Source organism: Phalacrocorax carbo, chromosome 6 (genome assembly GCF_963921805.1).
Source record: "Phalacrocorax carbo chromosome 6, bPhaCar2.1, whole genome shotgun sequence".
NCBI lineage: Eukaryota > Metazoa > Chordata > Aves > Suliformes > Phalacrocoracidae > Phalacrocorax > Phalacrocorax carbo.
Window position 1 is genome coordinate 60,792,809 of NC_087518.1, and position 18,362 is coordinate 60,811,170.

Here is an 18,362-nt window from a genome sequence, read left to right on the forward strand (position 1 = left end):
AAGATGTTAGAAAACATTTTCAGTTTCTCCTCTAAAGGGAGATCTGATTCAAAAGATTTTGTGTTTTAAAGGAACTACTGAGTTATTTTTTTAAAAGGAATATAACATGATGTCACAAACACAGCCGAATCCAAATTCTCCTCTGATCTGATCTCCACTGAAACCTATTTGGTTACAAAAGAATTAAACTGAAACAAAATTTGTCCCTTTGGGATGAAAGGAAAAGTGCAGAAGGATCACTCACTGTCACGGCCAATCTTTAAAAACAAACATTGGGAACAAAGGTGGTTTTCACCCACTTTCCACAATAAACTAGTTGTGAAACAAACACTACTGGCTGAATAAATGGTGGGCAGAGTTATAAACCTTACTGGAACCAAAATAAATGTGAGAAGGCGTAACTGGAAATCTACAGGAGTTGAACAGGTTGCTTCTTAATTTGGTTGGGTTTTAATTATGACACTTGATAACAGCCAAGAGGCCTATTTATCATATTTACTTGAGACCTGACCCAAGCCCACCAGAAGGCAAATTGGAGTGTTTCAGAGGGTTTAGAGTACATTTCTGGGTTTAACTGTAATGGTGTTTGAACCAGACTCATAACCTGGACTTTGTCTCCAGCGTATGGGCTCAAAAGATAAGAAATGTTTTGCCGCTCCAGAGAAGCCTGGGTCTTCCCGTGTTTTATACTTCCTGGTATTTTGCAGGAAAAATGGGGCAGCATGCTGGCCTGGTGAGGACTCCTATGAACATACTAGCGTTAGCGTCCTCTGGCTGCATCTTTGCCTCCAGACTAATACTGGAGCAGTATTTTTTAAAGAAACGGTGACATCTTCCAGTGTCTTGCATTACAGGAACTAGGAAATCATAGCTGGGTTCTGGCCATGACTTCATTTATTACACTTGCTGCGTAAAGGATCTGTTTGCTCTCTACTTTTATCACTTGAGAGCACTTAATTGAAACACTCAGTGTATTTGTCATAATGCACTGCAGAAATGAAGGAGCCTAAATAGGGTGACGTTATCATCAGGTTTAAGAGTCTGCAGAACGAGCTGTCTAGAAAACAACGCATTAGAATTAAAATTGCAAGTTACTCAGTGGCTCTGGGAAGGTTTTTCCTAAGAAACATACCTAGGAATTTCAAGTGCTACCTACAAGATGTATGTTGTAAAGAATCTAGCAGAGGATGGCAGGGGGCACTCAGGTACTCAGAGCTGCGAAGAACTACGCTTGCACTAAAACCTGATCGGTTTCTGTTGTTAAATGCCTGGCTCCTTTACAGCATCTGGCTCTCACAGAGCCACGAGGGATTTCCAAATTCTGTTTCATATCTTCTCTATGTAGCAAAGCAAAAAGGAAAACCCTATTAATAATAATTATTATTATTTTAAGATTTCGACACTCCCATGGCTCTGAAAGGGAATCAGTTTTCTCTCTTACATAGCTTCCACCTGCTGCTGGTACATACAGAATATAACAAGTAAAAAATAAAAGCCATCCACTTTGTTAGAGAGGCTGTCATGTCTTAAAATACAAAAGCTCTAATGTTTGCTGTGGCAAACATTGCCAAACAGTCAAAAAGGAACCTTAGGCTTAATCCTTTGTCATTAAATCCTCCATTCTATGGGTAAACAAAAATGATAGAAGATTTGAATTATGATTAAAGATTTGAATTACGACATTTCTGCAGTCTCGTGACATCAGTGTCCATACCTCTAGATAAGATCCCTCAATAACCAAGCATTACCTCTGGACAATTACATGGAAACAAATATACATCAGCTCTAACTTTAGCTGCTCCATTAGCCTTGACACTACATGGCATCTGCCGTGGGCCCAAGCAGCCCAACACCGGCACCACTGCAGAACACTGACACAAACTGATGGATCTGCCACAGGGGATACCTAGCAAGACTGGTCCATAGATGTGTTTCCCCTCCTTTTAGACAGATCCAATTTAGAATATGATTCTTTTCTACACTCAAAAGTCAGGGAAGGTTCCTACATGCTTCAGTAGGTGTGAAAATTAGGACCAAGGCTCGAGCCTCACCTTGCACTGATGCACAACAGAGAGGAAGGGATGAAGGGGCTCTTTCATAAAAAGACAATCCTGCCCACATTAACGCGGGCATAGCAAGAGAGCGTTAGCGGACTTCTGCCGGCAACATGAGTATCTACAGGGGCAGAGTATGAAGGTTAGCAGAAGCATAGATCTCTCTGCTATCTAGGAATAAACATTTATTCCATTACAGGTATAGTCAAAGCTTTGTACAGCAAGACACGATTTGCAGACAAAGCATAGCAGAATACACCGTAGGAGGTGTCCTAACAGGTTTTAAAAATTATTCTGGCGACACAAGGTTCAAAAAGGTTCCTCATACATCTTCCTTGAATTTAGCTTCTGGCATTAGACTTTCAGCTTTTTTTGACTAGATATAAAAATAAAAGGCAATCTATTTCAACCTATTTAATCTGGATAATTGTAAAATGGATGTTTATTACTAACCAGTGAAATTAAAACATGCTAGAACACCAAAGGATTCAAGTAGAAAACTTTAAGAGAATAAATACGGTATGCAAAAGAAACATAGACCCCTGACAAGAGAAACAGGCAAAAGTTTCATTACTGAATAGGTTCCTTATTACATAATTAATTTAAAATGCAGGGGTTTGTGCCTTTACACACTGATTTCCTTCTGCACAGTATTTTTGTGTACCACTTCTCATTTCAGGCTGCCCAAACGCTACACATCTCCACTTATATAAAAAGAATATTTGCATTGACTTAGAATATTTTTAATAGTATAAATCAAGTAAAAGTTCATTCTCTGGCTAAGAATCTTACCCAGAACTTCAGTAGAGAAAAAGAGCTGTTTCCTCAAGGACTGTAATAATCTGTAAACCCAAGCCCTTGTCACACTTTGCTCATCTACCAGTAGGTCATTTAAAGGCCATTTATACAATGAGATCCAGAATATTTCCTAATTAAGGAAAGGTGTGAAGGTCAAAGACCAGATGCTACATCTTCAAAATCAGGACTGGCTGAGTAAAATCCAGCGTAGCAGCTCTTGGATAAAGTCTTTAAAAAGGGACACTGCAGAAAAATTACATATTGTGGTGATCCTAAACCGGTGGCTTTGTTAACTGTATTAAAGAGCATTGGCAAAACTCAAAACCCCTACGGAGATGAAATTAGCATGTATCTTAAGGCAAGATCCCTACCTGCTCTGTGTATTAATGGGGCAGACTTAACAGCATCAAGGAAAAATTGTGAAGTGCAGATTGTGTTTGTAGATGGCTACTGCACTTTACAGGAGAGATGAGGCCACTGACACTCATTCATCTACTAAACCCCAGCATACCACCAGTTGTGCTTGGGCAGCTCGGAGTCCTGCCCTTGATCTCCACAAGGCTAGGTGGTTTCTGCTACTTTCTATCCTCCAAAGTGTCCCTACAGCCCGTGGCCCCTCTGCTAATTACTAATTTCCAGTAACGGTGAGGTGATTCAGCCAAGCACACTACAGCTCTTCCTGTTTCCAAATCCCAGATCCCAGGGAACCAGTGGAGAACAACTCCCGGCCTTATGCCCAGCACTTCCTTCTTGCTGACTTTCTACACTCCTTACACACAGCTGGTTCCTCAGATGAGCTGAAAGGGCAAGTCTCTTCCCATGTTTGTGAAGGACTTAACTCCTTCCTAAACCATACTCGCCTGAAAATAGACTGTTAAAAAAAAAACCAACTATCAGTAATCTGTTCTAACTGAAAGGAAAGGGGGATTAGCCTCCAGTCAGCAAACACAACTGCACAGGACAACAGACAATTTAATTTACTTCCCTTAAATATACCAGGAAACAAGTGCAAAAGGTGCCACGTCCAATAACAGGATTTTACAGCATTAAGGCTAACCAAGAGAATAGCCTATTAATACGGCTTGTAAGAGTAAAAGTTAGCTTCCTTTAGCACAATTTCTTTCTCACTGGCTTCTAAGGACACATAGTACCAAATCAGTGTTTGGCCTCATATAGAGGAGCCACAAGGATACTCCACGTGACAGCAGCTATCCAAAGACACAAGAGGCTCAAGCGCTGCCAGCGTTCAGAGACTGTTCACCCATTTCCCTTTTTCTATAAGCTGTAGCAAAAAGGATGAAGGAAGCGCTGTGATAGATCAGAACTACTTGAGGTTTTTCCATCGGAAGTTCAGCAGCCATGAAAACAGCCTTCGCACGACAATTTTTTTTTAAATTGAGAGTTTCCAACAACATACATGAAGCATACGACATTTTTCTGTGTTCATCTTTACCACTGTTTGACTAAGGAAATAATTTTCTACATCTTTATCGCTATTTATTTCAGCTATTAGCCACAAGATACATAAACTCAGTGCTGGATTCACCAACAGTCCATATCATTTAGTGATGTATCAGAGCTGCACAGTGTAGACCATGCAGACTCTTTCCTCTCCTAAATGATGCCTTAGGAATTTTGGTCAGGACCCATTTCTAACCTCATTTTGCATGTACCAGTGTGCTCAAATATAATTCCTTCCTGTTTTCTTCCCCTACCCTTCCCAACAGTACATTATTTTTAATTTGATTCATCCCTGCTTTGTGGTCATTAACATGTTTAAATGTACTTCAGAGAAAGAGTAATGGAAACTGTACCTGCAAAAGACACAGGAGCTAAGAATTATGCACTGCTTGAGCACCATATAAGCTTTAAAATAAGGCTTTATTGCATGGATTGATTTCACTCTCCTAAACAACACTTAAATGGTATTTTTTAGCAACAAGTCATTTCTCTAAACAAGGTTTTATTGTTCTCTTAATTTGTAGGACAAAAGAAAACTGCAAGAAGAAATTACACAGAAACGTCTAAAAGTGGAAGAGGAAAAAATGAAACACCAACATTTGAAGGTAAGTGTTGGATTTATGTAACTAAAGACAGCCTCAAGTCGTTCAGCATGAATAAAGGTCTTGGATTTTGGAATGCAAATCTTCATGCATTTAAGTCGTGCTTTTACTGTCAAATTTTCACAGCTTTTTGGAGTCTTGCCAGGACTCCATTTGACTTTAATAAGCATCACTCTTTGAAAAAAAATTACACTCAGAAGCTAATGTTATTTGATCACTTTCATGGCATAAAATGAGATCATAACCAGGAATAACTCACAGCTGAAAATTAAGCCTCATATTTCAGACTGGGTGTGTTCACTCCTTAATTCCACTACCGCAACCTCACTTGGTACAGGGTGCAGCACAATCGAGAGATCTAATTGCACTTTCTTCTGGGAAAAAAAAAAAAAAAGCAGCCTATTTTTATTCAGCTATAGCCTTTTATCAGCTTGCTTAATGACTCTAGTAAAATAATGATGTTTCTTTATGCTTTTTTTAAAATATACAAACGCTGCAAATATTGTGCTGAAATATGGCCTGGTAAACTCAGGATTACAAAGTCCAAATTACTAAGAAACCAAAAGATCCACCTCTGTAGACACTTGGAATTGCAGCGATTTCTACCCAACACCACCATTCTTTAAATGTCTACTGCAGTTCGGCAGTCTGTGTCAATTAGGGAAATGAGACAAAAATCTACGCTTCTAGAAATATGCAAGACTTGGTATTTTACATACACTTTTAATTACGTGAGTGGATAAAGTTTCAAGACAGACATGCTGAATGCAATACCAGGAGCATGGCGTGTATCCTTGAGCAAATGTGGAAGCAGCATATTTAAAAGAGACTCCTCTTCAAATTAGACTCCTGATCCTGGGTTTTATCCACCCTCTTCTTTTGTGTCAAGCCAAAAAAAAGAGAAGTTATGATAAACTAGCTCACTGGGCCAGGCAAGCCAATGCAAAAGTCACCCATGCTTAGGTCTTATTGGAAGATAGTGACCATAAGGACAGACTTGACCAATTGTGTAACATCTTGCCTAAAAGAGAGGGGAATATCTCTTCCAAGTCCTGTAACTAATGAGCAGCAAATGTGTGACCATCTTCTTCCATGGTTATATGGAGTACTGCAATTTATGTTTCAAGTTTCCATGTCTATAAATTCAGAATGATTCTTCTGCCCTTCTTAAAAGAAGGATAAACTGATCTGTTCTAGACAACCAGCTAATCCTCACTACTGCTGTGTGCAGAGGCCTAGGGCAGTTTCCTCACAGATTTAGTACAAGCCTTCATCTAACTTTAATATGTTCCACTGAGTTAAAAAGTTAAGAAAACAAAACCCCACCTTGTACTTATTCAGAAGATGTTTTATGGAATTCTACAGAAGCTAAAACACTCCTGAAAAAAATATTACTAAAATGCTCTTCCTTTCCTTTGGAAGAGGACAGAGGATGTAATTCATTTGCTTGTTCTATGAAAAAAAATAGTACAGATATCATACAGAAAAGTTTATAAATTAAAATCAGTCATATTGCATATGAGGTGAATCAAGGATCTGTAGAGGAACTTATTCACTTTGCAAAGAGGAATCAAGTATATGTTTAAATATATATATTATGTATGGTGTATAAATACATACGTATCTTTAGCTATTTGGAGCACCCAAAATGGAGACTGCTTTTTCCAGCTGAGTACTAAGGCACCTAGTAGCAGATGCAACATTACTATATGAACCACCTCTGCTTGATGTCCTAGAAGCCTTGTCCTTTAATGAACATTTATGCTTCAGACTAATTCAGGTAGTTCAGCGGAGTCAAATAACAGAAGAATTTAATGCAGAAATCACTTTAACACTGATTTAGATGTCTAAAACCTTTAGGCACGTCTGTAAGTTTTATTGAGGGCTCATTTCCCTAGTGAGTCAGGTTGATTTCACTCATTTATACTCCTGCCAGTTATACACGGTGAAATCTAGAGCTCCATGACCTATCCAACATAACTTGCACCTGTCCCTTAGGAAAGTATTGCAGGTTAGTAAATCTCACTGTCATATAGTTGTTCCTGTTAGCTGGATATCACTATCCTGTTCCTTATTTTGTCCTTCATTCCTATTTATAACCCTTAGCAACAGGTTTATTAAAAGGTTGTTGTTTTGTTCTGTGGTGTCTCTTGGTGTCTTTTTTTTTTTTAAACTTCCTTTTTGTAAATAGGAATCTCTGCTCCGGCTTCCCAACGACTTTGTTCGCTGTCCCCAAGCTAACTTCTTACTAGAAAGAGACAGATAGGGTATCATAACAGGTCTTAGTTATTTGGTAAACCATAGTGGAGACGGAATATTTATTCCCTAACATGTGCACTTCTACCACAGGATGGGGAGAATATGCAAGCAAATACAGACCCCTGTGTGGAGAGGCTTTCATGGAACTGCAAGGGGTAACAGGCTGCTAGCGAGGGTACAGGGGAAATTTCATCCTCAAGTAATTCTAGATGCACCAGCAACTAATTCTTCCTCCTACCTGGAATCCTCACTGAGGCTACAAGGGAAAAGGCCAGTTGGAGTTGCTTAAAAAGTGCAGGCAGTACTGATTTGCATGTACTTTCCAAGACCTTTTCCAGTTTAACTTATTAAGTTTTTTGTCCTGAATGCCATTAGTGCTACCTTGTAGGTGCTGGTCACACACCACCCTTTATTCCAGGAGTTATCAGTGTTGAACTACCTCTTCTGTGAAAACTGCGAAAGTGTTTTAGGGCTCCCCCAACACGCTATAGTGTGAACTGCCATACTATTGGGAGAGCAAGACCCACAGACTTAAAACACCTGTTGCCTTCCAGGGAAGGATGAATCTTCCAGTGTTAGTCCAGCCTTGTTAAGGATTACAGTGGAGTTATACCTGGAGCACGCATAGGCCATTTATTCACAGAATTTGCAGAATATTATCACAGTACTCCTGATGTGACCATGAACTCGCAAAAGAAAGTGATTGCTTTCCACACTCTGCCATTCCCAGGGTCTTATCACATCGCAATGTATAAGTATCCCTTTCCCTTAGCATACCGAGCCTAATGCAAAATGAAAATGCTTTCATATAAGTGCTATAACACATGCACAACCTAGTACTGAGCTAGAAATGCTTGACAGCAGAAAGAACCTGACAGCCCCAAAGCAGCTGCTCCTGCACTGGCTTGTTCCAATGCCTCAGTGGACCAGCCTTGAAACCGTCTGTTGTTCAAAGGCTGTTTCCAAACTACACAATGTGTCATTCTTTCAAAAGTGGCTAATTAAATTTAAAAGATTACATGGCATTTAGTTGGGAGCAGCAGCAAACTATTCTAGGAAAAGGCAAAAGTAACACTATTGTGTTATGCCTGTATTTAGGCCTAACCCTGTACATACATGAAGCTTTTGTTGATTTCAATGGGTGTTATCGGTTTCTGAGGTCTACAGTGCCAGTCCCGTTGTAATTCTCACAAGGAATTATGTAGATTTATTTCTGGAGACAGCAACGCTAGACTAATTCAGTTCCAGCCAGAATTAAAGTCTCACTTTTCTAGGAGCCCTACTTACCACTAAAAACTAAATAGCTTGATTGAAAGGGAATTAATAACTGTGTTCCCTCCAACTTGAGAAAACAGTATTTTGTGGTCAATAAGAGCTGTGCTGACACCAGACTACATGCTGCTACCGGATCAGGTAAAAACATTCCATTAAAATCTGCATTTATTTCATTTGAGCCTAAGACGCAACTCCAGAAAGTGCTGCCAAGTGATCCTACAGCCAGATTCAAGGGTCAGATTCATCAGTCTTGAGCTGCCCTTATTTCCCACAGATTTCCTAGGATCCACTGTTGAGAAAGAGACTACTGCCCTGCAGGGCTAAGGCAACTGTTAACATTATTCCTAGGTTCCATCTAAAAAAAATCAATAATTAAAACAAAAAACAACCAAAACCAACTACCATGGAGTGCCACAGAATTCCCAACAAGCCTGTTTTAGCCACAGTTTCTATTGCATTATGTATGTCACACGTCAAGCAAGTTGAAAATTGCATTTAGCTGCAATCAGGTCCTACGTGCTTCGTCCTCCACCACCAGTCAGGCCTCAGTAATAACCTCATGTAAAGTATACAGTAAACAGAAAAAATGTAGGAAGCAACTGTTCAAGTGACCCGTCACAGGATGCAGGCAGGGATTCCAACAGCCGCAGCAAGCAGCACTGAGGTTAATGCAGCCTTCCCACTGGTGCTGAGCACGGCTCTGCCTGAAAGCAGCAGTAGTCAAAATCCAATTTAATCTTCATCCACATCCTACAGTTGACAAAACTATATAGGGAAAAGACCAACATGGAAATCAGACAGCTCAAAAAATCAATTACAAATGGAAAATTCATGGTTAATTAAAAAAAACTTTATATGCATGCTTTTTTTCCCTGTTGAAAGAGTTTTTCTAAAGGAGCCCTGACTCCCACTTCTTCCCCAAGGCAGCAACTGGATTTATATTCCTCAGTTAGACTGAAGGGAATAAAAAGAGTGCAAGAAAGTTTGCATGGTTTACAGCCTCTAGCCTGCAAATATGAACTTATCCCCATGAAAAGGTTTTTTTCCGCCCCACCAGGAATATTTTAGAGAGCTCTGATGACTTTCAGATTCCACCTTTCAAATTGTAAAGCAGCTGTAGGAAGCAATCAGTGCATACAGCCATATTTTTCAAATCCACGTATAAGCCACTACTGTACAGAAAGAACTCCAAAGGCACTAAACAGGTTAGGACCTAAATATGCAAGCCCTGGATTACCCCTACAATGGCAGTTCTAAATACCTAGCAGATTTGCTGAAACACTAACCAGACATCAGCAACCCACGCTCCTCCACCTTTCCAGACCCGCTCTTACTCCACACATCTTCACCAGGTGAAATGCGAGTTCACTACCATAATTACCCAAGTTCTTTGTAAACTCCAGGGAGACCATTGCATCGCTAACTCCCTAGAGACCTCTTCCCCCTATAAAACCTTATTCACAGAAACTTTTCACCTTTTACACCCCCTCCCAGAATTTATACAACACCATGACCCCAGAAATCAGGGCTACTGAAACAGAACTGTAGCACTTCTGACTGGGGCCTTTTGCACGTGTCTGTAATACATATGCTTTGAGACAAAGGTTTTGCTTTATTGAGGACAAACACACCACTGGATCCACTTATAAATATTTATCTGTTACAAGTAGCAACTGATATCCCCTACATATTTGTTGGGTGGACGAATAAGATGGGTCATTGCTCTTAATGAGTTTGGTTTTAAGCCAATCTCAAAACAGAAATGTTTTTTTAGTATTCCTTTCAGTGGCACTCACCGCTGTCAGGTTGCCTTATGTTAGATACAGCACAAGAACGTGGATCACGCCTATTGCATCAAGACAAATACAGTAAATGATTGAATAGCGCAACTTCTAAAGTGCACTTACTTGTCTGTATTTTTGCCCCCCCATTAGAAAAAGGCCTTGCGAGAAAAATGGCTCTTGGACGGCCTTAGTTCTCTCACTCCGAAAGAGCAAGAAGAAATGCAAAAGCAGAATCAGGAGGACCAACAACGGACTCATGAACTGGAACGAGACATTTTCAGGTAGGGTAGTATCCCTGCCCTTCTCTCTGGGTTAAAATGGTCGCTTCTTAAAAGTCCTACCTTATTTTGTAAAAGATTAAAATGCCAGCAAGGGCTAAACATATGCTGTTTGATACACAGAGCAACGCAATCTTGTTATATTTTCTAGTCAGCTAGAATTAGAGAATACACAACGCAAGCTTCCATACCCTGAATTTTATCAAACTGCATAATAATCTTTTTGCAGAGTATCTGTTTCTCTAATTCCAGATACGTCCTTCATGCTATACTCAATAGATGTAAGCCACAACGTATGGGGTTTGCTCTGAGATAGCAACTGTTGAATCAGAATTTCAAAACTACAGTAAATAGTTTTAAAAGTTATTCAGTTTCACTAGGTCCTGCATAGCCTTTAATACCTGACTTCTACCATGACACAGCACTTCAGAACAGTACAAACCCATTAGTATCACTTGCCTTATTTTCACTTGTCTTCCATGCTGTTTTGTCCTCCATTTATTCCCAGAAGCCTGTTATAGCCAAGGCCTTTTTCTATCTTTTATTAGAGATGTTCCTATAAATCTCATTGCCTTAGTGCCTCCCTACCACGTATGGATAGCATCAAACTGCACAGTCTCGCATACTACTTCTTTATTTACTAGAGACATGATTCTAGGTGTTTATGAGCTCCAGTTAGCCTTTCCCAAATACCAGAAGGCTCTATACATGGTCAGCTCCTTCCCTGGGTCCAGGCATACTGACTGGTACCACCCATTAGCACCCATGGGAAAACATGAAATGTTCCTGCTTCTTTAGATTCTGGAAAGTTTTGTCAACCTTTTATGAGGCTTCTTCCTCTATTTCAGTTCAATAGCACCTTCCTCCCTACTCTCCTCTTCCTCCACTGCCCTCCTACACACACTCTTTTGGCAAAGTTGTCACCAAGATTACCTCCTCTGGTTATCTCCCACCCACTTCCCTCCTTACTCCATCTCTCTGACACAAACGATAATTCTCTTGGCTGACAGGCAGCTAGCCTAGTGCTAGTTTGCCCTATCGTTATGGTGACTTGTCTGAAAACACTTTCCTCAACAGAACAGCTTTTCACGCACCTCTGGAATTCTTTGTTGCCACGGTAGGAGGTAGACAGTGTGCTCTAAGAACATCCCAGCAGGTAGGATGTAATTACGAAGCTGTGCAAGAGGGGTCCCTACGACAGCGTGGTCACCAGGGAAGAGAGCCATGTGGGGAAGGACTGGCTCAGGAGCTACAGGGATGTTGCCCTGAGCAAGCAGCTCCCCACCAGCCCACTGGAAGTTCAGCCCTTTGCCAAGCACTGAGAGGACAGACTAGATTTTCAAAGCCCTGTTGACTTTGACTAAGAGCTGGAGGTTTAGCTGAGATCTCCTTTATGTCCTAAGAAAGTTGGTGATGGGAGATCTTTAAATCTACTTTTTTTTTTTTCTTTTAAAGTCCCAGAACCAAGCCAAGAACTGGATTTAGTGTGTGGCTATGTTGGGGGAAGGATGCTTTTATTCTCCCAACGCCACCTACCCCTACACTGTTTCCAGTTCATTTGCTGACACCCAAGCAAAGAGCAAGCAATGTTACAGTAGAAGCCTGTGGATGTCTATGCCACTAAAAAGGAAAGCTATTGAACTCCTGACATGCCGACTGCATTAAAAACAGTGAATTATTTTAGCAGGAAGTATACGGTATGTCCAGCATCTAAATCTAGTCTGTCACCTCATAACACACCTTTACAGCTCTCTGCACCCGAGTCATTGTAATTGAGCTACCTCACAGCAACACTGGCAGCGGGTCCCTCCTGTCCTACCCCTGGGAAGTCTTGGAATGCAGGATTAGAACTTAAAAACCTTCCTATCATACTAGTTCAGAGGTTTCAGGAAATAGGGTTGATTATTCACCTACATAATGTCATTTCCATGTCTCTCAGAATCCTGGGTTTGTAGCTACAGTTGTAGAGTCTTTCGATACTGTTTTTGCAATTATTGTCCTGAATTTGTCGTCAGCTCAGGGGCCTTGATTTTTATTTCCTGAGACCAAAACTGCAGTCACACAGTGAGCTTTACTTCTCTGAATATAGCCATATAAATTTATTTTTAGCATGACTGGAATTTATTGCTATCACAAATAGTAGAACAGTAATCCATCTGGAGCTTCAAACCTAAAAACTTCCTTTAATTCATATAGGTAAATTAGAAGAATATTCCCTCTGCTTTAATTCTAGATTGGATCCAAAAGTTGGCAGGGGGTTATAAATTTTAAAGTTTTTCTCAGTTAGAGCTTCCAGGTCTTTTAAAAGATGCCCATAGGCATTTAAAGGTAGATTTCTAAATGCATTTGTGCTTCAAGGAAGAAGAAATGAAAGCACCAAACCCACCATTTGTCCCCGATTGCTTTCTTAAATCACAACGTGGGTCCTGGAGTAACATCTCGGCCCATCTCTATTTTTTGATAATTACAAGGACTAGATGCAGACAGACCGTGAATGGGACGACTGCACATCTAGAACTGCATCACGGAGCCAAGAGCACACGTATTACACCACACAAGGCAGAGGTTCCTCAGCTCCTACACCTGATGTACACCCGAGCCTGGAACAGCCTCACTGCAGAAATGCACCTGTTACCTTCCCACTAGAATTTTTTAACCAAAATCAAAGATTTGGTTAACATTCAGCATGTACAAAAAAAAAAAATCCATTTTAAGATTTCCTTTCCCATGTAGGTGGGATGCAGGAATGACAGGTTTGCTTTGCTGTGTTGGCTTTGGGTCGTTTTGGGTTTGTTTTGTTTTTAATAGCTTCTATTTATATGCCTGCATTTAGGAGAAATTTATTAGGTATGAATTCTTTCCCTACATAGTTCTATATTCAGTTAATTACAAACAGAGGTGATGTTTGTATATCTAGATGGCTGACATTCTGACCATAAACCAGCAGTTTAAACACTGATGAAAATGAAATAAATAAGTTTACTTGCGACTGTAAGCGCTACAGTGGAAAAAAATGCAGCAAGTGACTGTAGTTGCTGACCTTTCTCGTCTTATTAAAAATATTATTATTTTTCCAAGAACATAAGGCTATTTCTTTTACTACACTTGGTTAATGGAACCTGTGAATAGTTCCTTTCCTATTTTTATATATGCTGCTCTTTCATGGCAATTGATTTTTTTCATGGCGAACTAAGTATTTCCACAGCCAGCTGTTGTTAATACCAGCGTTACCAACTAACTTTTCCTGCCTCTGACGTTCTCCTGGGAAGCTCCACCAAATTGCTTCCTCCTTAAATAGGTTCCTACTTCTCGCCATACATCTGAAATACTTCAGATTTATTTGTAGTGATATGAATCAGACAAATTACATTAGCAAAAATTGAAAAGATTAACTGACAGAGGAAGTATAACACAAAATGACACACTGTCTTCACTCTTACGATAACAACTTCACAGGTATAACACATCCTAGAAATGAAAATCAGTACAGAAATGCTTTTAATTGTATTCCTGAGCCACTCTGAATTAAGAGGACTTAATCCACCATTGCTGAAGTTCTAAACACAGTCTGGAGGTTTGTAAGGCCTTGATAGCAAAAGAAAGAGTTTCATTACTGATATACTTACTCTTATAACCAAACCATCTACACACCTTGGAGTCTTTGACAGCTTTTATCTTCATGACACACAGAGGACTGAGACAAGGACACTGGATTTTACAGGTGGAGGCAGAAGAACATACCTGGAGTCATGTGGTAACTTCCCTCTGAACTAGGAATTTAAGCAGGTTTATCCACATTAAGCATCTTTTGCTAGAAATTATACTTCCTACCACTCCTCACTAGCTGCCTAGCAAAGGCCGCTAGCAAAACATCCACGCTGCCTTCCACATATCATTGCGCTTTGTTTAGACATGCCCAGCCCAGTTTCAAACCAGCCAGCAGCGATACAGAAGCCTAGTAATGGAGAGTTCAGTAAGAACAACGTCCACTAAAAAGCACAAAATCCGCACCATACAGTACGTGCACAGTACTTTTGCTATGCCATAGACAGCACCCGAGCTAACAACAGCTTGCATGCCTACATACGTACATGTGAAGGCACGCCTCCGACCTGCCCTGCAAATCAGACCGCTAAACTGACCGTGCAGACACATGTCATGCAGGAAGACATATTACTGAGAAGCTCAGCAGAATTCTTTCTTCTGGGTATCTGATTATTAAACTTCACTTGATTCAGATAAATTCTGTCCACTCTGATGACTATACTTCATGGGTTTAGCACCAGTTAAAAAATATTAATCACTTTAAAGACTTTTTGAATACCCTTAGACCAGTCTTTGTTTCTTTCTGCTGAGAGGACAATCGTAACCGTAGGCAGATTATTTCCAGTAGTGGCATGGGCCTTTCCGTCACCCTCCTAAACGGGACTTCTGTGTTGAAACTTTACTCGGGTGTCAAATAGAGCTAGTGTATGTCTGCTAGCCAGTTCAGATTTGAGCTTTTTTTTTAATAAAAGGGAGAGTTCCATTCTTCGTATCAATCATAATCAGTGAATAGCAAGTGACCTGAACCACCTTGCAGACAAACAGCTGAGCTCCCTGGTTACAGGCCAAACCAGCATTTACATTATCTGTCCCATTCATTCCCCCTCTTTACATGTTAGAAGTTGCAGTGAGCCAAGTGAGCACGTACTCAGTCAGGGTACAAGCTGGATGAAGAATTAGGAGTTCCATTTTCACATGTAATTTTCAGCAAATCACACTCATTCTTGATGGAATTAGTTGCTAAACAACATCACAGTTAACCAAGATCTATTCAATAGTTTGTAATGCGATACACAAAGGCACACTAAGGCTAGATGGACTCCAGAGCTGCTAAAGCATTTGACTCATCTCAAAACATGTGAGGACTTGCTAAACTGCCTTTTCACCTCAGTTAGGTATTCTCCAGGGTGTTATCCTCCTATCTGCTTTTCATTCTTATGCCGTTTATTTTTCTTCTGGGATGGCAGTGGTGCCAACCCCAGCAGATTAGCTGGTGGCCAGCAGCAGTCAAGTTTACTCTGTAGAATTTCTTAAGTCAGCTACTACTTTGGCAGCGAAACCTCTGTAGCATCCCGGCTTCTAAGGTTCCTTCTTTCATCCACACCTCCATACTACTTATTTTCCCCTCAAATAATAAACCCTACTCAAGGAGAGGACAAATACCCAGAGGACTGATTAAATACAGCAGCTATGTCATACTTCCACTTCTTTGCAAAACAGCAGCACCTTCGAAAGGTAGTTTCTTATAACTGCTAGTATAGCTGCTAGACCCTTTCAGGACAAATACACTATGATGTAACTTCATAAAAATTTCATTGACTTAGAAGTTTCTAAAGACTTCAACACACCAGAAAGATTCTGGCCTAACTTTTCAACTGCATGAAGTCAAAAGGACTTGGATTTCTTTGAACTATACGGATTACAATCTCTTGAAAGTTTGCTTTCAACAAATTCCAGCACGCACACTCAGAACATCCTCTAAAAAGGAACCGTCAAATCTGTGTCTATGTGCAAGTAGGAGTGCAAAAGCGATACCTGATGCCTAGATGCAATTCCCGTTACAAGGCTATGAGAATTTTTCCCTAACCCCACTGAGCTCTGAATCAGCCCTCTTAATTACCATATGAAGTGGGTGTTGGTATGGGTGTGAGAGCATATATAAACTTAAATAATACTTTTCTTGATCTCCCAGATAACCATATGGAGTTTAGAATCTCTGACTTATTTGCGGTTGCATTTTCCCTTTCCCTCTCCCCACCTCCCCCCACCGTTTTTTTTAATACCTATCCAGGATTTTTCCCCCTCTTCTTCCACCCGTATGTCCAGGAGTATTTAGAGCCCAGACTGAAATAAGCCCATAGTAAAAGGTTAATGATTCTTCAGTTCATTATGCTTCTGTGAGCTTTTCATTATTAATTTTCGTATTATAATAATATTGCGATCAAGTCTCACGTAAAAATCCAACATTTCAATGTATTAAACATTATTCTGCAAGAAGTGCATAAATATGGCACATGGTAATTGCATTAGCTTCCTTTATAGCCCTCCAAGAATATTCATGCCCCCCATTATGTTTTTTAAATTTTAGCACTACAATCAGTACCTTTGAGGAGGGTCCTAAGGGCATCCTGCAGAGCTCAGGTCCAAAGCATTAACTGCTTTTAATTTATTTTTTTTTAAGCTTTTACTTTCATCCTGAATGCATTTTGCTTCACATCTCAGTTCTGAGGTCCATGAAACCTTTGAGTTTCAAAAGAGAGGATATTCTCACTAACGGATAAAAGTCCACCTAGTATTGTATTATTGTAGCTCTACAAATCTAAGTTTAAATAGGGGAAGAGCAACGGTGTTATTCAGACTTCTGAAGCGGTCACACAGAGGAGATAAATAATGCCAGCCTGCATTCAACTTTTCTGGTCTGCTCACTGTAAAGGGAGGCCAGGTTTCTGTTATTGATATTGACTTTGGTGTAATAGCGTGGATCCTAGCACATACCATAGAATAAGTCAAAACATAAATCAATTTTTTCTATCAGGGTTATAGGCCATCATCACTCTGTAACTTTGTCTCAGATCATCTAATTTTAACTCTGTTCTGACAGATCTCAGCAACTAGTGGTATCAGCTGCAGTTGCCTTAAGTCTACAGCCACCAGTTTCTGACAAGGATTCAAAAATATTTCACTCAAATATGGAAAGTTTGGAAATTTACTATTGTTTTTTCCTTTAAGTTAAAAGAAGTTCTTCCAAAATCAATTCAAAACTAAAACACAGATTAACCAGAAGAGTGAAGCATGAGAGATCCAGTTCAAGCCCCAATTCAGAATTAAATCTGGACTTGATTCTAGATCTTCATGGACTTCCCAACTACTGGGCTAAGGCAGAAAATTTCCATCTAAAGCCCAAATATTATGCCCTTATATGGAAAGGAACAGTCTTGACTAGAAAGAGGAAAAAAAAAATAGGGTATGGGGCACCTCCTTAAGTCACTGCCTTAATCAACAGAGAAAAGAATTTAACTGAGATAATTTACCTTAGAGGTGTACTTTAACCAGGTCTAGCTTTCTCCCTCTCTCACATACAGAGAGATTAGGTATTTCATCCTGGACCTTTCTGTCTGAAGTGTTTCGTCAAACATCTTAGTGCTAAGAAAATAAAAAATCTAATTAGGAAGAAGATGCCTTAAACATCATTATCAGCTTTAACATGCAAGAAACCATGTAACATAGATGTCACATTTAACACAAAGGGGAGAGAAAGGGAGCTGTGACCCCTTTTAAATAATGTACAAACCTACAGCAGAAATCAATAGCCCAAAAGAAATTTTGACTGATGAGCTTCAATCTCCCTTTTACACAACAGTAAAGGTTTTCTAAGAAAATAGCCCATCAGCCAAGTCTTAAATGGCAAAATACTTCTGGTTCGCACTGCTAAAATCTGAAAGAGGTAAGTGAATTGCTGAATATCCTGCTGTCTTAGGTAATATCCAAAATTAGTCGTTTTGGTTCTCATAAGAGGTCAGCTTGCAGTCTTTGTAAAACAAAGCTCGCACTGACTAGCCCTGGGTACCATCAAAGCTCCTCCTCTAACAGACAGACCCTTTAAAATTGTTTCTTAGCTTTGGAAATCTCACCTAATTTCAATCTTAGAAGTGATCGCTCTTAGCACCTGATGCACCAGGTATCACACCTATGTCAGCTACTCAGTTTGTCTCTTGCAAATTCTTTGTTAAGACTTGTGAGGACATCACTTGAGCAAACACCGCAAACAGTAACCTTCCCAGCTGCTTGTCCTAGGTGCGTTGAACC

The 18,362-nt window shown here is 40.0% G+C and overlaps 1 protein-coding gene across 1 annotated transcript in view; it reads left to right on the top strand.

Annotated features, from left to right (window-relative positions):
* PALMD (palmdelphin) overlaps nucleotides 1–18,362 on the top strand; it is a 29,558-nt gene that overhangs the window by 940 nt on the left and 10,256 nt on the right. The window contains exons 2-3 of the mRNA XM_009502192.2: nucleotides 4,838–4,918; nucleotides 10,384–10,514. Of these exons, the coding sequence (XP_009500487.2) occupies nucleotides 4,838–4,918; nucleotides 10,384–10,514 (212 nt within the window). The remainder of the gene's footprint in view (nucleotides 1–4,837; nucleotides 4,919–10,383; nucleotides 10,515–18,362) is intronic.